Genomic DNA, 23,718 nt, shown 5'->3' with positions numbered 1-23,718 from the left:
ATTCTTGGTCAGGACCGAAACGGTTTATAAAGTATATATAAATTAATTTTTAATATTATATAAAATATTTTTTATATATAATTTTTATATATGATATATATAAAATTTGTATTATAATTTATAACATAAAATTTTAATCTTAAATATGAACATTTGTTTTATCATATGTTATTAATATAAAATATAAATATTAATTACATTTTATAGTCTAATAAATTCTCAACATATTTCTTTTGATAAATACATAATACATTAGTAATACTAATATATATTAGTATATTAATTATATTTTGTTTTAATTAATTAATATATATTAAAGAATTACATTTTTTTATTACATCGACACTTAATTAAAATTAAAAAACTGGATCAGAATTGGTAAAACTGAAAATACTAATTTAGGAGAGTAACCGGTCTGGGATCGATTATTAAAAATGCAAAACTGATTATATTAGTTTGATCTCAAAATTTGTAAAAAACTGGACTGAACAAGAGCTGTTACACACTTAATTGTTTTAGTAAAAGCCAAAGAAATAGAGTAGTTTTCTTAGAAAATGTTAAGGTAAGAGAGAGAGTGTTACCAAAATACAATAAACTAAATATTTGTTCATTGAACAGGTTATACCAAATTTGACTTTACTTTTAGAAATAATATACCTAAAAGTCTATCAACCTAACTTTGCCTAATCCGTTACAATCAGCTTTCCATTTATAATAGCTAAATGAGACTTTCTTTTTTCTTTAGGCATTTACCTATTCCGTTGAAAGTGCTCTATTGAGCTAATTAAGCTTAAAATTGACATTGAGAAACCTTAATAAAAGCCAAACAACTGCCACCCCCATATTATCTCCGAGCGCTGCAATATTGTCGTCTTAATAATATTTGAAAAATGATATTTTTGTTTCTCTTTTATTATTACTTTATTATCTAATTATTATTTTTTATCTGAATTAAAAATATCATAACATGATCCTTTTACATAATTAAAAAAAATTCAATTAACTAATATAATCATGTAAAATAACCCAGATAAGGTCATGTTTTGATATTTTTAGTACATACTAAAAAATAAAAATAATAATAATAACTAAATAATAAAATAATAATAAAGAAAATATAAGAATATCATTACCCACCATATTTATTTGAAATATCATCGTCGGTTGCTTAAGGAAACAGGGAAAGAAAAGAAATATTCTCCACGATTAGCATAATTTTTAAAAAATTTTATTATAACGAAGAATTAAAGGCATCAACCAATATTAACCCAACCGCCACGTAAACGCGACCCAACCTCTATATGCGCGCTCTAGAGCTGATTTTATGACTCGGTTAACTCGCCTGCTTACCCCACTCAACTCGGCCGGGTCACTCACTTCGACCTCCTCCTTCAGCTTCGCCACTAGAGTCTTAGGACACTCTGCTTCTCTCCGTCGTGCCAGCTCGTATACCCAAAATTACTTCTCTGTCATTGCCCCCGGCAGCCGGAAACCCCACTCTCCCCATCCGCCGATGGACCCCCACGCGCCCCCAGCCGAAGGCGAGGACTTCGTCCACATCGAGAACCCTATCGTTGACGAGAACTTGAGTGAGAGCATCGTTCATGTCGAGGAGCCGCCGCCGAGAGACGATGATGCATTTGATGGGGACGTTTCCGCAAGTAACGAAGCCGATACCTCGGAGCAGAGGAGGATACTTCCAGAGGAGCTCTCGAGAAGCGTGCTGCTTCTTTCTTGCGATTCTGCCGCCGAGGGTGGTGTCTGCGACGTCTACCTGGTTGGCACCGCTCACGTGTCTCAGGTAATTCATTGCTTGGTTCTCAGCTGGATTTTTTTTTTTGGTCTCTGTTCAGCGGGCGAGAGAATTCCTAATTGGTCTCTGTTTGGTTGTTGAGAAAATTCTAAATACTCTTGAGCGTTGGATAAAACTTCTAACGATTAGATCAACGCATTTGTGAAATCTTGTTAGCTTAATACATTGCCTTCCTTCGCATTAAGATTCCATTTTTTTTTTGTTAAGAGTTTGATTGCTTTCGGCAGTTATTTATATACAAAATGTGTACGAGAGTGTGTAATATTACCCTTCTATTGGCATGTGTACATTTGAAAGCGGCAGAGAGGAAATAATAGTCTCGATGCCAAAAACGATCCAAGAGATAAATAACCTTATGAGGGGTCTCTTTCTTTAGACTTACTCTAAAGGGCTAGATGGTGTAATGGTGAAATTGGGAAAGTACAATTATCCAGTACTGACCTAACGGTACCGTGGAAGAATCAAACTGTAATTTTTGCCTTCAATTGGAGTAGAAACTTGCATATAAAATTACGGAGGGGTGAGTTGTATAAATAAGATCCAGCGTGGTGTTCTTACAAATATAAAGATTTGATAGCTATGCTGAGTTTTCCTTTTGTGGCTTGCAGGAATCATGCAAAGAAGTACAAGCTGTAATCAGTTATATGAAACCACAGGTTCTTTCTCTATTAAAACTCATAAAAGCACTACATTGATGGATGGTTCATTTTGCAGGTTAGCTGCCTGCATTAGTATTGTTTTGTGGACTTGAGATATTAAAAATTTGGTTTGAAGTTGGCGTACATCTCCAAGTGTGTTTGTTGACTACAGGTTGTTTTCTTAGAACTATGCTCGAGCCGTGTGGCAGTACTTACCCCTCAGAATATAAAGGTCTGTGTCTTCAATGTTTTTGCATATTTCTTTTGTAGTTTTCTAGAATTCCTTTCGTAATTGTAGATTTGACTTGCACTTGCTTTCTGTCTCTCTCTGTCTCTGTTTCTCTCTTCATACTCCAGCCCCATACTAAGCAGTGAGTAAGAATATTTAGATTGCTCTTATAATACCTTTCTCAATCATTCTTGTGGTGCATTTTTTATGTAGGTTTCTACTTGAACCAAAGTAAGTAACAAGTGGTTTTTAGTTTTTTTTTTTTTTTCCTCATAGTTTTGGTTTTTCCATTAGTTAGAAAGTGTTTGCATGCGTGCACGTTTTATCTAATTGTGCTTGCTTGGAAATGATCACATTTGGGCTCTTTTGCCTTAATTACATTTCTATTTGTCATGTGCATATTGTTAAACCATTATATTATTGAGATTTGTTTTAAAAAGAATTCAGGTGGAGTATCTCAAGAGACAGCATTGTAATTATATGTTGGCTGTTAATAATTTTGTTCAATGGTCTTTGCTTTTTCTCTGATTTTGCTACTCGGGCAAATTTTAGGCTTCAGTATTTAGCATCCAGGATTGTAGATCTGCATGTACTAATTATTGCTTCTTCAGGTACCAACCATGGGAGAGATGGTAGACATGTGGAAGAAAAAGCACAACATATTCGGAATACTTTACAGCTGGTTTCTTGCCAAGGCACATTTCTATTTCTTAATTTGAATCTCTGCTAAACATAAAAAATCTGCCACAATGTGTTTGCACTCTCTCTTTAATAGGATGTTTTGCAAATTTGCATTTTTTTTCTGATCTTTTTTAAATATTCTGTAATAGGTTGCCAGTAAGCTAGAGGTTTTCCCTGGTTCTGAGTTTCGTGTGGCATATGAAGAAGCAATGAAATATGGGGGCAGGGTGATTCTGGGGGACCGTCCGGTACAGGTAAGATATTTTTGCTTTGGGAGTTATTGATTGGAATTGGTCCATGGATCATCTGTCTGCTTCATCCACCCTATACCACCCCTACCTTCCTCTTATTTTGGTGTATCTGACTATATAAACTGGACTTCCAAACTCTACCTCATCCATTCTACACCTCAATTCTGAATTCCTGGTCCTCCCTTGGCATGAATAAATGTTTATTGCTACTTACAAATGCTTCTGTGGATGGAGGACCGTCGCCTCTGCGGGGGCTACACTAACGCCACGAATGCGCAAATCCAAACCCCTTCATGGAGCTCTGTCTTACTGATCAAAAAAAAAAAAAAAAATGCTTTCGTGGATGAATAATTTATGAATGAATTTCTGATTGCCAAGAATGTATCTAATCTCTCTCTCTGGAAAGGATTATCTTTAATCTAATGCACTTTCACATCAAAGTTTGTTGGCACATTCCTATTTTTTTTTTTTTTTTTTTTCCTTTCAAGTTAAGGACTACCTTGGTATGACTGGGAATTTTACTGAAGCAGATTACATTGCGGAGGACTTGGGCAAAAATGCCATTGTGGCATAAGATAAAACTACTCTACTCCTTACTTTTTCAAGCAGTATTTTTACCAAGCCCCGAGGATCTTAATAGAATGGTAGGTTCTGTTATATTCATTTTGTATTGACATTTGTAGTTTTCATGTATTCATATTCTATTGCAGTTTGTAGGAGTACCAAAGGATATCTACCTATATGAATCTAGTAAAGGGACATTCATTTTTTGTTGCTGATTTATATATTTCTCTTTCGCATTTCCAGCTAAAGGAAATGGATGATGTTGACATGCTGACTCTTGTGATTCAAGAAATGAGCAAGGAGTTCCCTACCCTAATGGAGACCCTTGTACATGAGCGAGATCAGTTAGCATCCTTTTCCTTCATATTTATGTCACGACCTGTAGTCTTTTTATGTCAAAAGATGATATCATATCATGAGTTGTTTTTGTCATAGTTAGACTTTATAAGACATAACAAAGAAAGACAGAACAAGTGAGTTTTTTTTTTTTTTGTTTTTTAAATCAAAGCCATCTTGAAATAACTTTGTTGAAGGGGCTTCATGATAGGTGTATCTTTGGAGCTGGGTTCTTAGGTAACATATTTGTTTTTTTTTTTTTTTTTTTTTTTTTAAGTAGTGCTTAGGTAACATATAACTTGAGATGAGATATCATACATTTTGTTCTGAAACAAAAGATATCATGAATTTTGTTGTGCACAACTGTTGATTTGCAAATCTGCAGTTTACACTGATTCAGAAACCTTGTGCCTATTATCTTTCTCCTTTTTTTTTCCCCTTTCTCTAGGGGCTTAGCTATTTTTTTGTTGATCTGGTATTTGTTATGGTTACAGTACTTGAAAGAGATATCATACTACAAATAGTATAAAAGAATGGTTGGAAGGATTTTTTGTTTTTTTTTTTTCCCTGATAACTGGCACTATGTTCAGTTATTGGAAGTGGTTTGTTGATCTAGGATCACCTTGAATGAGGTTTGATGGGGTTGGGTAGATCTCAGGTTTGAACCTTAGTGAAGTTAAAAAAAGGAATTCTAGCAGTGCGTTTCTCATAAGAAGGACAAATCTTAATTTCAATATTTTTTTGTCCTTTTAATAGTATTCCCCACTTCTTATCCAGTGACGGTCCAACTTAAACAGGGCATTGTGACCCTGTTCTTGATTTGTCCTACCCTTCAGTTTTTTAAAAGTTTTTGTTTTAATTGATTTTTCATGAACTGGCTGCTTTCAAGACCCAAACCACGCCTTTGTTCTTGTAGCCCAGTACTATTTTTTACTTGGTAAAAAAAAGTAGAAAACTGGAGTCTAAGCATGAGTTATTATTTATCACCAAGCTTTTGGTGCTGGGAGGTTCTCTTTAAAGGAAAATTAAGGTCTTTATTCTACCCAACTTGTTTACTGTCTATGTTCTCAATATACATCCGGTCTTAGATCAAGTTTTTTTGTTGTGTGACTAGATGAAGTCAACTACTGCTTTTCATTAATAGTGATATTCCCACCAGTTTGTGTGGGGGCATTGTGAGGAATGCTTGTATAATTGGGAGCATATGCCCAGAGTGACATTGGCTTTTTATTTATTTATTTATTTTTTCCACACTTCACCTGTTCTCTTTTCCTTGTCATTGCTTTTGGTTCCAGTTGTCACTCCAGCTGCTGAAACCATTGGAACCATAGTACAAAAAAGCCTATAAACTAAAATTGAACCATAGTTAATTTTTTTTATAGGTAAAAAGTAATCCCATATATGATAAAAATAATGCTGCATTCCATCAAATATGCTGAGACTATAGGATGAGAATCAAACTTCCAATTAACAAACTATAACACATAATCGCTGTTTAATATCATGTGATGATTTTCATTTGGATGCACTAATGCATCTTCCTGTGGTTTGGACGATAAGTTCGTTCCTCCAGCAAGAATGCAATTTGTTGAATGATCACTATCCATGCATAGATTATGATCGACGGACACTTCTGGCTCGAAGAAAATGTTTCAGGAAAGATCACTTTGTGCACAACCAGTAATCAATGCCTAGAATTGATTGAGAACAGTGGACACTATTGGCTCAAAGAAAATACTTCGTGAAGGAAGACCTTGGACACATTTTCTTTTTACGCAAATATTTGCTGTATAGCCTGTATATGGTGTAATGAAACTGAGATGAGTGCTATTAGGTCTGCCTATCATACAAAACTTAGGTTGTGAAAGGCAGTAGTGAGAGTTTCCAATCAAAAGTATCTGGATGGTGTAGAATTAGATTGGTAAGAACCATTTGTGCATGCGTTTATGGAAATACATGGCTTTGCTGCATTTGTTTTTTATTATATTAATATTCAATAAACTCTCTAAGGTCACTTCCTTTCTTTGGTGAACACTTTGTGTCTCAAGGTACATGTCATCCACATTACTAAGAATTGCTAGTGAGCATAGTTCAGTTGTAGCAGTTGTTGGGAAGGGACATCTGCAAGGAATCAAGAAGAATTGGAAGCAGCCTGTTGGGGTTGGTCAATTTATTTATTTTTCCTTCGCGAATTTTTTTCACATAATATATCCTTAAAATGAGTCAATATGCCTTTGAGTTCTTGTTGGATACCGTTTATAGAGAGAGACCCTTCAGTTGGTTTCCCCATTTATAGATCTTTCATCCTTGTGGTCACCATATTGATCTAAATTACAGTCTGTTTTGCCAAAAAATGTAATGTTCTCTCTTAGGTTCCCTTTTTTCCCCTGCATGTTATGTTTTAGGTTAATTTAGACACAGTGCTTTATACTTCTGGATTCGATATTTCATCGTATAACTTACAAAAATATCTATCCACTTTTTTGCAGGTGAAGGATCTGATAACAATGCCTTCTCAAAAATCAGCTATATCTACAGCGAAAATCATCACATCTCTTGGAGTTGCAGTTGCTGGGGTGGGCATAGTTGTGGGCATCTATCTTACGATGAAGAAATAGTTCCACCAACCAGTGGTGCTTCCTTGCAGATATGGTTGGAAGTGGGAAATTGCCTAATAATCATGAATTGAAGTTATCTTTACTTCGTTAGGGTGATCTCACTCTTCCATGCGAACTTCGGCGGGGGAGAATTATCTTGATGACATGGCTATAGTGACATTTTTTTTTTTTGGTTAATTTGGCAGCCCAAACTTGTCCAAAATCTCAAGTTCTTTCTATTTTGATACGAAATAAGACGCATAATATGCCTACAAGGTATCTATGTTCATGTAAGTAATTAATTCAAGGTGTTTGGTGCCTAGGAAAAAAGAAATTTCGGTTGCTTTTTCAAGGAAATGATCTTATTTTCTGAATTCAGTAGATTAGATTAAGAAAAATGCTAAATATACTTAAAAAAATGTTCAAAAAACCTTCCTTATCTATATGTCAATTATTGATATTTTAAAAATTATGAAAATTTGAATTTTAAAAGAAAATTAACAAAACGAGTCTTGTAAGTAAAAGTGTAATAAAATTATAAGTACACGTATTACTTATTTGATATTTTTTTTATATTTAACTATCGATCATATGTTAATTAATAATCATACTATAATTACACTATTGTTTAAATAATCATATTTTCAATAGTCATTTAATGTTAGACAATTTTTTTATTAAATTCACCTAAAATGCCATATGCCAAATTCGGGTAACGCTTTATTTATTTATTTATTTTTTAATAAATTGCCCTTTTGTATTGTTATTAGAATGAATTAGATTAAACCAGTTTACCACAAGAAGCTTTGGCGTTCTTGCAAATAAAAAAATAAGCTAACATTTATTGGCCAGAATAATAAATAAACTCATAATCAATGAAAAAAGAAACATGCGAAACCCAAAATACAAGGAAATGAGCAAAACTCGGTATTGGGTTCGGATAAGTAAAATAGTAATAAAAATTAAAATGACTCCAAATATGTTGAATTAAGTTAGGTTGATTAGATAAACAAAAATCAAACTACTTAATCTTATCTCATATAATTATTATTATTTTTTTAAATTCTCACACAAAATATAATAAATAATTTAATTTTTTTAAAATTTAAAATAAAATTAATATTAAGAAATTATATTATAATAATATTTTATTTAATTTTTAACAAAATATCTCATCCCTCGGTCATTAGTTGAGTGTAGGCTGTAGCTAAAAAGCGTGGATAAATTTATCATGCCTAATCCAATGGAGGCCTGTTTTATCTTATTAGGCATTTAATGGATTTAATTGGCAATTGGTCTATAATAAGGATGAAGAAGATGAGTTCTTATTGCTTCACTGAATTCAGTAGATAACACCTAATCTTACTACACTTCACAAGAGTTACTGCGACAAACTAAATCCAACTTCCCATTCATATCTTCTTAATTTTTTTTAATTAATATTGAAATTACCTTCTCTGTTTCATGTATCATCCAATGGCTCTTGAAATTCTCAAAACACATTTGCCATTATTATTATCTTTTTTTAATGTATTTGATGGGCTTTCCCTTCACCTTTTAACACTATGCTCACGCTTAATCCCAATCCAACAGACTTCTACGTCTTTAACAGTTTTAAAAAATGCTTATATCGCTTTTTAATGAAAAAAATTAAATTATTTATGTATTACATATGATTCGAGTACAATTAATCATATATATATTATATTATTAATCCTTCTCTCTACTACTTCGCCTCCTTTCCTTAATTATTAACTTCAGAATTAACTCATCGTCTAATATTAAGTTTATTTATCATTTAAATGTGTCCAAATCAAGTCTTTATTTGGCAATTTTCTCGGAAAGTTACATTTTCTTTTTTCGCTTAGGCAGGGAAATTCTCTAAAAAATAATATATGTGGTGTTTCCGGGATCAAATGGCATTGAAAGAAACCATCGATCAGGATAGCCACAAACGTTAAATGTAGCGCCGAGCCATTACACCTAGAGGAACTTTTCATCCCCCAGAATTGGTAATGGACGCAACTCCAATCACATCCCTTTTACATATCATATTCAAAACCACAACAATAAAAAAGAAGAGAGGAACACAAAATCAATCTCCCATTCATGTTAAAACTAAAGAATAACATTCAATATTAAAGAGAACGGAGTTTTTTTCTGGGACCAGTGTGCTCAGTGGAAGGAGAAGTCGTTTTATAAAATGGGCTCACGGCGAGAAATCAATCTCGTCCTCTGCCCCTAAAACACGTCCAGTGTTTAATCTCATCATAGCATACAAATCCCAAGAATATATTCGATGTTTACAGAAATAATACAGAGATCATCCAAAAAAAACAAAAACAAATGGGAAGAAGATATTGAAACTTCAAAATGAGGCTTCAGTGTGTGTAACAATCAGATCATTGACGTTGATATCTCACTGAAATCCGCTAAGATATATTAAATTATCATCATAAGCCCCATTTCAATCAATACAGGACAAAATTAGATAACAAATCATAAACAAAACTCCATGAATAGATGTAGTAATTAGGGTTTGGAGTAGTTTATGAAAAGAGACAACACAGAAAATGGATTTCGCAAAACACCCAACAATTTTCTGGAATCAACAACTCGAAACCCTAAAACAATTCTTACAGTTAAGGAAAAAGCGAAGATGCAAAGGGATTAGATCGAGTGATTGTGAAAGGTGTAAGTGCTCAGACAGCCAAGGGTTTGTTAATCAGATTCTGGGTTAAAAGACCCAAATCAGAAACTCTAGTCCACAAAATAGGCTCATCACCGCACTCCTTTTGGAGAGAGAAAAGTGAAATAAGCAATCAAAAGACAATAGAAGGAGAGTATTAAGGATCAAACAGAAATAGAAAACAATAACAATACCAAAAACATAGGATTTGGATCCAAAATAACCCTACAAAAATCCATGAAGCAGAGATAAGGGAGAGGCAGGCAGAGCGTGAAGAGAGACGATGAGTAGAAGTTCGAGTTGTGTATATTTATAGCGAGAGAGGGTATGCTCTTTAGGTTTAGGGTTTGAGAAAGTGGTTGCATTTGTTTCTCTTGGGTTTGTTTTGCCGTGGTTCCGAAACGGCTGAGCTTAGACCTGATTAAGGTTTTATATGGGGCTCAAAAGAATGTGGGTTGGACCTAGATAAGTCCAGGCTACTAGGCCCATTTTAGCCCACTTAACCTAGGTATGACCTTCCCAAATATTTGAGTACTTCTATATGCAGGCACGGCAGACGAAAATGCAGACGAAAGATGACGTGGCAAGTGAAAAAGAAAATAAAAAAACAGGAAAAAGAGGGAAACGCAAAAGTTGCTTCCTTCATAAGCTTCATTGTTTCATCTCGTCTACAGCCACTACAACCGTCCCTGCAAGAGGTTCTTCCTCGACCACGCACGTCCATTTTCATATCTCCTCCACCATTTTCAGTGTGGCGACCAACCCTCTCATCAGTTAATTCTATTCAATCTATCTCTCACTTTCTCTATTTTGATCCTCAAGTGGTCTCTGTTTTTTTGATAGGTTCCTCAAGTGATCTCTGTTCCGGTCCATTTTCTACCATTAAAGTACATGGTAGTCTCAGAAGGAGAATCTCACCTATCATTCGACTTTCACATGTAAAAATGGGCTTCCTGAAAAGGTATTTTTAGTTTTCTTGTTTATTTGAAAACAAGCTTGTAACTTTTCACCATTTTTTTACTCTTGTATAACGAGGTGGTGTTTTCTTTTACCTTACAAAGTGTTATTTATTTTGGTTTACAACCAAACATAGTGTACATAGCTACTGATCAAGGAAACTAGTAGAGGAAGGGGGGGTTGAGGCTGCGTTGGTTGGTATCTTGAAAACAGGGGAGATTGAGGATAGAGTGAGGGTTGGAGGCTTGTTGGAATAGAAGGTAATTTTTCCTGACTTGGGATTTTATAGGAATTATACAGTTTATAATAGTTGATTAGGCAAGTAGAAAGTAGTGAAATAATCGGCCCTCATATCTCAGAAACATTACATAAGTGTTATACATGGTCTTAGGGTCATTATTAGGAACCAACATACTGCATTTCGGATCATGTTGTTAGAATTTATTCATGTGCAGGCAAAAATTCACTTGTTTTGATGCTTCAGAAAATGAAAAGAGGAAATTCACGTTGAGTTTATTCATAAAATAGTGAATAAATTCACTTTGGTCGTAAAGTAGTGATTTTTCCTCTCCTTTCAGTTGTACTGTTTTTTTGTATCTCTGTTTTATTTGTGCTTGATCTCTGTCTCCGTCCGAATCCATGTGGTATGTTCGAGTGTGTGATCACGTGGAGGAAGATAGTCTTCACGAGTAGTTTCTAGTTTTGGTGTTTGCAAGCTTTCAAATTCCTAACTAAAAATAGACTCATGTTTGGTTTGAATCAGAGTTCATGTGTGATTATATTGGCTGCTATGATTGTTGTTGTTGTTTCTTTCATGCTTTTAATTATTGCTAATTTTAATTTTCATTTTTTCGAATATTTCTCTTCTTTTAATATACATTTTGCTGGACATAATGACTCTTAGATTTGTTGTAAGATCATACCTTCAATTGTTTCTGATCACATGGAGGAAGATAGTCTTCACGAGCAGTTTCTAGTTTTGGTGTTTGCAAGCTTTCAAATTCCTAGCTAAAAATAGACTCATGTTTGGTTTGAATCAGAGTTCATGTATGATTATATTGGTTGCTATGATTGTTGTTGTTGTTTCTTTCATGCTTTTAATTATTGCTAATTTTACTTTTTCATTTTTTCGAAATATTTCTCTTCTTTTAATATACATTTTGCTGGACATAATGACTCTTAGATTTATTGTAAGATCATATCTTCAATTGTTTCTGATCACGTGGAGGAAGATAGTCTTCACGAGTAGTTTCTAGTTTTGGTGTTTGCAAGCTTTCAAATTCCTAGTTAAAAATATACTCATGTTTGGTTTGAATCAGAGTTCATGTGTGATTATATTTGTTGCTATGATTGTTGTTGTTGTTTCTTTCATGCTTTTAATCATTGCTAATTTTACTTTTTCATTTTTTCAAAATATTTCTCTTCTTTTAATAAACATTTTGCTTAGAAAAAAAAAATATAAATGCATCTATTCATACATACAAGCATTGAAATAGAAGTGCACACTAATCAAACTAGGAAAAACTGAACGTGCTTAATAGTAACATTAGTGGAAGACATAATTTCCCATATTTAGTTTTGTACTAATATAATATCTATTTTAGCTAGAACTAGCATGCACATAAACTGTACATATGCAATCATGCATGGTTATATGTATTAAGTCCTCTTGATAAAGTTTTGGCCATATCAATTTAGTTTCAAAATTATCCTAAGCATATATAATATCTATTACTGTATACTGCTACCAATGGAAATAGGTGATATAAAGCTAACCTCCAAATTACAAGATTAATATAGGACTATCAATGACTGTAGTATATAATTTGCAAAGCACTCAGATGACATAGTATATTCTTAATATAAATTTAATTTTATTTGTTTTCCATGATAAATGCTATTTTTATTTGAGTAGCATATCAGAGATTGATCATCAAGATTTACCAGCCCAAACAACTTGAGGCAATGATTAGTTCTGTTAAAAAAAAGTTCGAAACATTTCAAAAAGTATAATTTTTACAAGGTCGGATTTAAAAAAAAAAAAACTAACATAAAAATAATAACTATGGCCAAACCCCAAAGGGAAGACTTTATTGCATTTTATATAATTTATATAAGCTGATTTTTAATGTATAAAAATATTCTCTAGATGAAGAAAGGGAAGGAGCATGCATCTTCCTCTAAACCTCCATCTGCAGATCCAGCAATAAATCATCAGTCCCAAGTAGGAATTTATCACTTTTATAATATTTAGCTTTTAAACCATTATCAGTTCCGTAGTTGCCACGAGTACATCTTTGTTTCATAATCATTTTTATTTTATATGTTAGGCGATACCAATACCATTTTATCTGGACTTGTCAAACTATATGCATAGTTTCCATCCACCAATGCCACATGCGTGGTTACCACTATTTGTAGAGCGTCCTGATGCAAACCCATCTACATGGACTAGTCAGGTGAAAATTTATTTGTTAAGTACTGTGGTTATTTTTTGATGGGTTGTGTATCAATTTAATTCATTTGCTGGGTGTAATTGCATGGAAATCCACTGCCCCCATTTCAGTCATCAATTTTCTCTCTGGTTGGTTTACAGTCGACAAGTTAGGCCATGTGGATGAAATCCAACATGTATCACCCGAGTCTATTGGAAAAAGTATGTCTACATCCTCCATTCATGATACTGTTGAACTTGGTCATACCGATCAGTCCGGGGATACTGTTGAACCCAAAGATGCCGATCAATCCGGGAGTACAAATACTATGCATACTGATAGGGCCGATATCGTTGAGGAGACGAAGTTGGAAATGGTGTTTAAATCTGAAGAGGAGTTGATTTCTTATCATAAACGATATGGGCAACAATGCGGTTTTGGGATTATGACATAAAGGAGTCATAGGTTTGAGGAGTCATAATTTATTAAAATAGGCTATGAATAATAGAAGGCACATTTCGGCCTGATCAAATTTGAAAACTGAGCAATTAGTCTATGAAGAGTTAATCACATTTTGGCTTCATATTGGAAAATAGAGCAATAGCCGATTCAGCAAAATAAGCACATTTTAGCTTCACATGGTTCAATTGATTTCAAGATCTAGGCACCTAAACAGTACCACACAGACTTTTCAAGCACCTGAATTTAGCAACTACACTATCTTCACAATACTATCATACTTTCCAAATACACAAACTAAATGAGTTGCAATGAACTAATCCTGAAAAACACAATCAGCAGTTTCATCAGAATGATTTGTCAGTTGCCTACTTGTTCTAATAATTTTGTACACATTTCCATAACTACTTGTCTAAAGCACAAATTCACAAGTTCAAGCTTTATACAAAATATTTGATGATCAGTGGTTATTCACTATGATCGTGAGAAGTAGAAATAAAGTAATATACAAATTATAAGGTAGAGCTTTATATTTCTGCATTGACGTTGGACTCCCAAGGCCCTCTTGACAATTTCGCCATCTCTTTTTCGAACTTCTTCCATCCAATTTCGAACCTCTTCCATCCAACTTCGAACCTCTTCCTCTCTTCTTCGAACCTCTTCCTCTTTTCTTCGCAACTCTTTTGCTATTTGTTGAAACTGTACCTTAATTTTCTGAAGTTCTTCCTCCTTCCTTAACATCTCAATTTCTATTTTAACAAACTCTTTTTCTCTTTCATGGCCGCTATCGCTATTTGCCTATTTGAAATAGTTGCAGTGTGGTAACCCCTGTATAAAAAACCAACGAAAGGCATAGTAAATTAACTTGTAATTTTGACTCAAACCCAAACAGAGCAAGTCAAATGATGATAATTTTTTTTTTTATTTGAGAATTGTACTTTGAACACCCAAAGAATGATCGACCTGGATTTCTTGGCGTATTCGATGTTCTAAGCGAAGCGGATGATCCACAAGTGCACATTAGATTGTTTCTCAAAGTATGAGTAACAAGTGAAAAAGAAGAATCTTCACTCGATACCTTTTCTCCATATTACATTTTTCCAAAATAGGCAATGGAGTATACTGTTGCTATGAAAAAAAAGTGTTTCTCATTTTTAGTTTATGCTTGGGTTAAGAAGTATTTTTTTTTAGAAGAGAGGTGGAGCAACTTAGTTACCGTTAGAGGAGTGTTAGTGGAAAACAGATAAATCATATTAGTGTTAGGTGTTAGGGCAATAAGAGCCTTAATGTCATGAACAAAGACAGAAACACAAGGATTAATTTCTTATCCATAAATGATAGACTCAGCCTAATCAATGAATAAAACTGCACAAGACCAAACTGTAGAAGTACAAATTCAAGCTAAATGTTTATGTAGTGTAAAACAAAATATAAAAGTAGTTTCAACATATTTTATAAAGAAAAATGGGGCACATCAGCTAATTGTTCCAAGAAAGCATACATATATGTAGATCCATTGTAATGCAGCTAGGTTTGCAGTTGCCTTTATTGTTGCAGATAAAAGGGGCTAGCTAGCAGTTACCTAGCTACCTTCAATAAAAAAATGTACGATATCACTTATATGTTCTAGAACTATACAAATCATTTTTATCATTTTACAATTCTTAAGAAGTTAGGTTCACTTGTAGATTTAAATTAGCTATTAGCTATATTAAAAAAATATACTTTAATAAGCTCAAAAGATCACTTTCTATGAATTTTCTAGCTGATCAACTGGTATTATAATATGAGTGGTGGAAGTTTAAGGTTGGATTTTGAATGATCAACTTCATAGTTCCTCTGGTGTTTGAATGAGGAATCGATCTCTTGTTAGTTAATATATTCTACTTTATTACATTCTAGTCTCATGTGTAATTCTTGCTTTCCTAAGTCTCTTTCATATGTCATTTTAACCATATGAAAGAGATTGTTTCTGTCTCTCATGTATTTCTTTCTTTTTAACTTTTTCACACATCATTTTGTGTAGATGTTCCATCTGACCAACACCACAGGGGAGCTTTTACTTGTTGAATGACATTTTTCGCTTGAATTATTCATGAGGAGTGTTAAGACAATTCAGTAATTTGATAGAGAACTCTGTGTTTTTTTTTTTTAAATGTTTGAATTGAACATCGAAAGTTAAAACCAGATTTTGTTTTAAGGTTTGATTTATATTATAATATGATCAACTTAATAAATGGTTTGTTAGATTTTGATGGTTTCAGATTAGGAGACATTCAGTTCAAAGGTCTTCAACAAATTAATCTAAACACACAAATCAACTCTATTTTTACAAATAAAATAAGTTCAAATTTTTGAACCTATTCCCTTTCACTTTCTTGGCAGCCAAACAGGACATCAAAACGCATTGCTTTCTAGGTGTCAACATTAAAACACTATACATAACTCAATCTTCGTATAGAAACAAAAACTATTAATTTTTGAACAGAAACCCTAGCAAAAAAATGTTTGTATAGAAACCAAAACTATACATCTTTGAATAGAAACCCTAAAAAAAAATTCTTCATACAGATTAGGAGCTTCTAGTTTATTCATCTTATTAAAATATAGACCGAATAACCAAAAGCACCATTGAGAGAGAGAGAGAGAGAGAGAGAGAGAGAGAGAGAGAGAGACCTGTTAGGCTCGATTTAGGGTTTCCAAACTCGGATCCACGTCGTGGAGTCCAGGAACAACATTGATGATATCGAAAACAAAAAACCGCAATATATCAATAGATAAAATAACTAAAAGCAAGAGAGAGAGAGAGAGAGAGAGAGAGAGAGAGAGAGAGAGAGAGAGAGAGAGAGAGAGAGAGAGAGAGAGAGAGAGAGCTTTCAATCTCGATTTAGGGATTTCGCCATCTCTACAAATCTACGCCGCAGAGTCCATGAAATACAACCATTTTCAGTCAAGATTAAGCCGCGGAGTTACAACATCAAAACTCGTGTGGGGGAGAGATTGATAGATGAGAAGAGTTTCATACAGGGAGAGGGGAAAGCTGAACGAAGGGGAAAGCTGAATGGGGGGAGGGCAAAAGCAAATGAAAGAAGGGAACATCAAACAAAATCTATCAGTGGAATCCCAAGAAGATATTTGCTTTTTCCACTTAACACGAAATGTCCCGTTTCATTTATTAATCCACGTCAGCAGTTTGGTGCCCGATTCGACCCCTCGTGCCTATATTAAGACTTTTCCAATATTTATAGAGAAAAACTTCACACAGGTTAGTTCAATTTTTCTTAAATAATAGAGTCCAATTAAAACATGCCACGTAGACCATACATCCAAACTCATCTGATGCGATTCAAAGGAAAAAACAATTTCAAGCCTATGCATCCCCCTCTCTCTGAAACATTTGTTCTTCCTCTGTTGCTCTACGCCCGCCCCGCCCACCCAGGTCTCTCCTGCTCTCTCATTTCTTCTTCCCCCTGATTTATTCCTGTGTCCCCCCTCTCTCTAAAACATTTTTTCTTCCCCCTATTCTCTCTCTCTTCGATGAAACCGAAATGGGTCCATATGAAAGCTGGCAAGACCCCGACGGGCGTTGGGCGTCTTGGATATTCACTATTTTTCAGTGTATTTGGCTCTAACTGTCGCTATTGTTAGCACATCAAACACAAACCTATGCATAAGTTGGTCAAATTCTTCTGGGCTTTTAAATTAGGGAAGAAAAGAACCAAAGGCATAAAAACTGGGGGTGCTATTTGGTCGAGAAAGGAGAGCTGGTAATGGCAGAGGTAGGGTGGAGTTGGAGAAGAGGGCTTGATGCTTTCCTCGGAGATAACTTGGATAAGTAAAGCTTTCATTTTCTCGAGCGTTGGTAGAAATTCTTCTCGAGTGTCGACATTTGCATAGTAATCTTAAGAATAGGCTGTTTGACTAAGCAGTATTTGGTGGAGTAGAATTGTCTTGCATTGCATCCACAAAAAACCCATAATAAAAAACAGAGCATTTAATCTCAACTCAGAGGATGTGAAGAACTGAAATGGGATACTTGAGTTTTGAAAACAAAGCACATAATCTACCATTCTCTGCCCAGAAAGAGGTTGATGAAGAAGAAGGAATGGACAGTCAGATCGATGGTGTGGCAGGTCTGGAAGGCAGCTGCTGTGATGGTTCATACGACTACGATGGGGTGCGCCGGAATGAGTGCATGGGTCTAGTCTAAATGTCCTTGCTAAGGTGTGACCAGATTTAGGCTTAGATGATGTACAACGCTAAGGTGTCATTTTATTATGGGCTTTGCTAGATGCAGTCGGCAAATGCAGTCGGGATGCAAACGACTGTACGGAATAAATAAATAAAAATTATAAAAATAATTTTTTTTCATGGTTATACGGAATGAATAAAAAAATAATTTTTTTTCATGTAGGTCCCATATTAATTCACTTTTTTTAAAGCGACTTCACATCAACTACATTTTCCGACTGCAAAAATCATTTCTATTTTATTATTGTTCTCCGATAAACTCTTCCTGTAGGATCGTCTTGCCCAAAGAGGAGCTGATATTTATATGAGTTTTGCTACATACAAGCACAGTTGTGCACTAATCTGTGTACCAACACTGATTTATTCATACTTAAAATTTAAATTAACACTGTTTTTAATAAAATCTACTTTTTGACCAATCACATCACATTAGTGCATAGATTAGTGCACAACTATGCTTGCAACTATATTTTTCCTATTTATATAACCTCCATTATCTCTCCTATGACACTAATTTTAAGGAAAAAGTAAATTGAATCGATGGTATGCACCGATTTTTCAAAAGAATAATAAAAAATAGTCGCAACCTGACAATACAATAAAACAAGAGATTTTATTTTTTTCATGAAATGAAATTGATGTTTATTCATAACTGAAGATTTACAGCATTTCACGGATAACTGTGGACTAAAAATATTGAGAAAAATCTTTCAAAATATACATATTTTCATCAAGATTAAGAGGATCTTTAGCCAAAAAATGAGCTGCCATATTAGCATTTCTACGGTTGGATCACTGACCAAGTAGCAAAAGAGTTGAAGATTTTTCTTGCTTACTCGATCAATAAACCCCCTAAGCTCTAATATGCAGTAGCATTATTCACCATGTTAACCGCACATGAAAAAGAGATGTTCTTAACACGTAAAGAAGATTATAAAAAACTTCTATTTTTTCAATTAATATAACTAAGATAACATGGGGCGTTGAGCATAAGCCTTTTCCACAACCCGACCCTTAATCTACGGGGGGATTCCCTGAATCTGAAACCAATGCAGTCCGTTTAGATTGACAACCCAAACACATGATCTGTCAAACTGCAAACAGCTCCTCTCAAACCTCAAGAACATGCCAATTGAGATTAGATTTCCATTTTTTTTTTTCCCCCCCCGTTATGATTGGAGGGTAGTGGCATAAAAACTACATAACACGTGAAGTCTTAAGCTGAAAATGCAACAATGTTTCGTACTATGAAGAACAAAAGATTTCAAAAGAATAACCTACTGTTTGAAAAACACAGAGAGAGAGAGAGAGAGCCATTTTAAAATTTGCTATTCAGTTTCTATTTATTTCAGTATTCTATGATTATGGTGTTGCAATCATAAGATTAAAAATAAAATGCAGTTCAAAGTCAATATTTCATTTCTAATTGAGCCGTTAGCCAAAAAAATAATTCAAAATTTAAGTAACCGTTGGCAAAAGTTGCCAAAAAAATATTATCTTTAACAGCAAGTTAGCAGCATGGTCGAGAAGACCGGACTAATGTGCAGCCATCAGCTGACAATGCAACTTTGTTTTGAGCTAAACAAGTTTTGGTAGAAGTTATATTTTATTTTATTTATTTATTTGATATAAGGTTGGAGGTTCGAATCTCGTTATCCCATTTGAAGATCAGAGCTTATGCCAGTTGATCCGGACGATGTTGGCAGAAGTTATATTTTATTAATATGTCAAATTATGTACATTTGGTGGCATCATATACATTAGCAGGTGTCATAAAATAAATTCCATGAATCATGGGTTGGTATGCCATGATCTGTGATGAAGAGCTGTCCTCTGGAATAATTCATGGCTTGACAGGATGGATACTAGCATGAACTATGAGACATAGATTATTTCAAGAGAACACTGTTAGAAAACAGAGCAAACCCAGCAGAGGAAAAAATAAATTACAAGGATTTCCAAAACAATTGTCCACATCCATTGCTAAATTTGCTATGCTGTTTTTAATCTTATTGCTACACAGACTTGCACCCAGAACCCAGAAAGATGGTCCCGAAATCATAATCAATCTGCAAATTTATCATCAGTTCTTGGTAACCATTTTTTCTCTCTTGATTAGTTTTTATTACATGAAAAAATTCTTTCAGGAGAAGAAGAAAGGGACTCCAGAACAAAACCCATTTATTCACCCAACAATACGAGGAAACCACCTCAAATTATGATATGAAACGAACACAACTGAGAAGTTTAACACACTAAAAAACCTCAACTATTAACCACTGCACAGTGCTTTCTTATCTCGCCCTCTGTCCCGGTCTTGACGTTGACCCGACCCATTTTCTCCATAGACTTCGCAAACTCGGAGTAGAAATCTTCAAGCGGTCCTTGAAGCAGTTGGGTGATATAAGACTTAGAAGTGGGGTTGGTAGTCAAAGCAGCATCTGATTGGAATATGCCCCTTCTCTTTAGCACGAGACTGTAGTAGCTAAGGTCAAATGTTCTGTGGCTTCCTGGATCCATTTCAAGAAGAGTTGTATTATCTGTAGGAGTTTTGCACTTTCTTGCCTTGAGATTGGCAGCATATTCACTGTCCAGAGCTGGGTCCTGATCTCCCACCCCAGTGAAATTGTAGAGTCGGTTAGCGATGGATGAACAACGAGTAATGCCAATGGTGTGGGCTCCTGAAATAATTTGACTGTGTTAGTGCCATTGATTTGAGTGTGTTACTGACAAAATCTCCTTATTTATCATGTCATGCTTAATGAATAGTAAATGCTTTAGGATCTACCTGTCGATCTCTCTATCGCTTAAGGTAAAAACTCGAGGGATCTTGATGCATGTGAAGTTAATCAAAATTAAGGAGAATGTTTAGCTTAATTACCAGAGAGCAAGACCAAGTCTTTTAAATCAAGACCCTTGTTACCAAAGTGTGTTTGGAGGTTGGAGAAGTTGCTAGTTGGAGCTGGGATGTTGGCCAGCGCTTCTGAGGCCATAGAGATTGTCCCATCTCTTCGACCAGTTGGAACTTTCCAAAATGGCCCTCCCTGAGGAACATAACACAGAAATAATTAAAAATAGTTCTTTTCATTACTCAGAAAGAAAGATCATGGAAGTGAGTTTGTTTTTCTTTTTTGTTTTTTGGGGTCCTTACGGTGGCCACAACAGAATCTCTTGCAACCAAAGCAACTGTATCTGCACAAGAAACTATGCCAGGACATTCGGCTTCAAGAAGGCTCTTCACTCTGTCAATGAAGTCAAAACCTCTGAGCGATAGATTTGGACCGCCAGACTTCTCAGCTTGGTTGCTCGACGTCGAGTTCAGAAGTAAAGATGCATCACAACCCTATGAAAAGGGGAAAAAAATGAACTCGTCATCAAACTGATCAGAAGTATTCTGAAGTAGCTCAAAAAAGCATAGTAGAAGTAAAAAGCTAACGTGAAAAGAGAGGACAGTACATACCCTGACAAAGCAGTCATGGAAGTGCATTCTTAGGAAGGCAGCTGCCAAAGATGGAGCATTATGGATGTGTTCATGGACGAAGTCTTGAACAATCTTCTCGGCTTTTGGGCAGCTCTTAGAGTAAAAACCCGGCTGCAGTTGAGCTTCTGAACAAACTACATATCCTAAGACACCAATGAACATGATAGCAACATAACGCATCACTCCCATTTTCAAGCTGCCTGAATTACTGCAATTACTTGAACTTTTGTAGGAAGCAACGCCAATGTACATTGTGATTCAGAAAGTCTGAGCAGCAATTTATAAACGTATGACATAACTTTAGCTACAGATCATCACAAGAATCAATATTATTATATCAGCCAGGCCAACTAACATGTGCTAGAAGGTAACACCCAGTCATGCTGTAGCAGCTGTACACTATTTTACATATATATATATATATATATATATATATATTCTAGACTACTGTTAAAAAATATGATTAGTTATTACTTAGGGCTACTCCCGGGCACGACAAGGGAAGTAAGATCCAAAACCAAGGCCTATTTACAGGAAAGAGAGAACGTTGTCCTTTACATGGTAATTAAATGGGAAACCGTAGATCAGCACCGTAGGCATAGGTTGTCTTTATAACATTAATTGCAACTTGAATGGATTAACAGTGACGATTTTAGAAGGAGTTGGATGTGGCGAACTTGACGTATGTGCAGATGTATTTGGTGTAGAGAGCTCTTTTAATAGTAAATATTATTTATTTAATACCATATTATTTAAACAGAATGAAATCATATGCCAACCTGCTCCCTATATACGGTGGAAATTTGTCATATTCCTAATGAACTGGTCCAGTTTCATCGTGATCATGTACTATTATTGGCTACTTGTTGCCAGGCTGCCAACCATGGGAGTAGTCTGAAAAGCACAGAACATTCAGAAACTATCGTGATAAAAAGGGTGCCGACACTTTTAAGTATAAAGTGGGGTAAGGAATTGGTGTACGTAACATGTATTGTTTAAGAGAATCAGTTTCTTATTGCAGAAGCAGACGTTGGAGTATGAGAAAGACTATCTAAGAGAAAGAGCTTCGGACAAAATTAACGATCGAGTCAAAACGGTTCGGTGATTATTTCTTTAAAATTTTATGGCATCTAGTAAGCACTGACTAACATCGAGGAATTTGTGAGGGAATCTGCATTTTAATCATGCATCGGGTCTAGATCCAGAACAAATTATATATATATATATATTAGAACAAAAACTCTATATATAGTTATTTTTATGTACTTTTTACGTACTTTATTAATGTGATTGACATACTAAAAAAAGACAGGAAACAAATTGTGTATGAATAAATAGTCACTGAAGTTCAAGAGACATCTATATATGAAGCCACATTAATTTATGAAATCATCATTTGTTCTAAAAGTTTAAGTTATAGAAAGAGATAAATTTTATTATTTATTTTATATCTTAATACTCCTCCTCATGTGTGGATTAAACTACTTCTCAATGGGTGGCCCAATATATGGAACATTTAATTAAATGATGTAGAGTGTAAAGTCAGGGCTCGGACTAAGGACCTCTGTTTTGATACCATGTGAAATTATCGCTAGTCTCAAAAGCTTAAGCTGATAAGATGATGTAGATTTTATTATTTATTTTATATATTAACATATTTAGCATTAGAAACAAACTCTATAAGAAGAATTCATGTGTTAGAAAGTTCTCAACTTCCTTCAAATAATTGATGTTTTCTTTAAATGAAATTGTTCTCTCCATTCATTGGTACCACTTCAAAGAGAAGTTCGAGGGCTGAGCAGTTTCGGATTCATTATCAATGTGCATTATGTACAGCATAAAGTGTTGATTGTGGATCAAATTGAACTTGGATAGGGACGAGTTCTGGAAACAATGTTGTTTACTTTTGAAAACTAAGAACATAGGGGTCCCTAAGATATAAAACACTAGATTTTAGAGCATATTCTACCTATTTATCGAAAGAAGTTCCCATGTAATTGTTTTTTTTTTTCTTTTTTCTTTTTTTTTTTTAATTTTTTTTCAATAAAGGAATAGGGTCCAGCTTGACAATTCTTGCAAGAAAGGGAAAAAGCGAGAGAGATGGAGACAAGGAAGAAAATAAAAGGAAATATTATATTATTTTTAGCAAATAATGGTTATTCAAATCTTCCTTAAATCACTGTCGACCTGTCGTTTACTTTCTAGTACTCATCTTTAAGCAATTAAGGGGACCCTCAAGGTTAGGGTGGTTTGGAAGGAAGAATTTCGTTCTTGTTTCGTTCTTTATTTTTATTTTTTAAATAGAAACTTTCATTAATCAATTAGAATTACAATTAG

At 34.5% G+C, this 23,718-nt stretch overlaps 2 protein-coding genes and 4 non-coding genes across 6 annotated transcripts; 1 reads left to right on the top strand and 5 right to left on the bottom strand.

Annotated features, from left to right (window-relative positions):
- Positions 1-1,264: 1,264 nt before the first annotated feature.
- On the top strand, positions 1,265-7,461 carry LOC122307544 (traB domain-containing protein). The gene is made up of 9 exons (XM_043120470.1): positions 1,265-1,801; positions 2,422-2,469; positions 2,624-2,683; positions 3,292-3,375; positions 3,511-3,615; positions 4,143-4,256; positions 4,420-4,520; positions 6,561-6,672; positions 7,002-7,461. Exons 1-9 carry the CDS (start codon positions 1,325-1,327, stop codon positions 7,128-7,130), a joined length of 1,230 nt encoding a protein of 409 aa, XP_042976404.1. The 5' UTR covers positions 1,265-1,324; the 3' UTR covers positions 7,131-7,461.
- A 1,537-nt stretch (positions 7,462-8,998) lies between these two features.
- LOC122308666 lies at positions 8,999-9,123 on the bottom strand. Its single transcript, XR_006242179.1, has one exon. It is a non-coding gene; the product is annotated as a small nucleolar RNA snoR80 (small nucleolar RNA).
- A 156-nt stretch (positions 9,124-9,279) lies between these two features.
- On the bottom strand, positions 9,280-9,387 carry LOC122308658. The gene has a single exon (XR_006242173.1). It is a non-coding gene; the product is annotated as a small nucleolar RNA Z152/R70/R12 (small nucleolar RNA).
- Positions 9,388-9,485: 98 nt separating this feature from the next.
- LOC122308657 lies at positions 9,486-9,572 on the bottom strand. The gene has a single exon (XR_006242172.1). It is a non-coding gene; the product is annotated as a small nucleolar RNA R11/Z151 (small nucleolar RNA).
- Positions 9,573-9,803: 231 nt separating this feature from the next.
- On the bottom strand, positions 9,804-9,903 carry LOC122308654. Its single transcript, XR_006242169.1, has one exon. It is a non-coding gene; the product is annotated as a small nucleolar RNA Z157/R69/R10 (small nucleolar RNA).
- A 9,952-nt stretch (positions 9,904-19,855) lies between these two features.
- LOC122306850 (peroxidase 3-like) lies at positions 19,856-21,764 on the bottom strand. The gene is made up of 4 exons (XM_043119375.1): positions 21,361-21,764; positions 21,052-21,243; positions 20,782-20,944; positions 19,856-20,581 (listed from the first exon to the last, which is right to left on the bottom strand). The coding sequence occupies exons 1-4, from the start codon at positions 21,631-21,633 to the stop codon at positions 20,166-20,168; spliced, it is 1,044 nt and encodes a 347-aa protein (XP_042975309.1). The 5' UTR covers positions 21,634-21,764; the 3' UTR covers positions 19,856-20,165.
- Positions 21,765-23,718: the final 1,954 nt, after the last annotated feature.

Source organism: Carya illinoinensis, chromosome 4 (genome assembly GCF_018687715.1).
Source record: "Carya illinoinensis cultivar Pawnee chromosome 4, C.illinoinensisPawnee_v1, whole genome shotgun sequence".
Classification (NCBI taxonomy): Eukaryota; Viridiplantae; Streptophyta; class Magnoliopsida; order Fagales; family Juglandaceae; genus Carya; species Carya illinoinensis.
The sequence above is the reverse complement of the archived record's forward strand: the minus strand, read 5'-3'. Positions and strand labels throughout refer to the sequence as shown.

Coding starts and splice junctions, on each gene's coding strand:
- LOC122306850 (XM_043119375.1), bottom strand. CDS start 21,633: ATGTACATTGGCGTTGCTTCCTACAAAAGTTCAAGTAATTGCAGTAAT. Junction 20,945..21,051: donor GAGATTCTGTTGTGGCCACC/GTAAGGACCCCA, acceptor TATGTTCCTCAG/GGAGGGCCATTTTGGAAAGT. Junction 20,582..20,781: donor AGACTTGGTCTTGCTCTCTG/GTAATTAAGCTA, acceptor AAATTATTTCAG/GAGCCCACACCATTGGCATT.
- LOC122307544 (XM_043120470.1), top strand. CDS start 1,325: ATGACTCGGTTAACTCGCCTGCTTACCCCACTCAACTCGGCCGGGTCA. Junction 4,521..6,560: donor CTTGTACATGAGCGAGATCA/GTTAGCATCCTT, acceptor TTGTGTCTCAAG/GTACATGTCATCCACATTAC. Junction 6,673..7,001: donor ATTGGAAGCAGCCTGTTGGG/GTTGGTCAATTT, acceptor ACTTTTTTGCAG/GTGAAGGATCTGATAACAAT.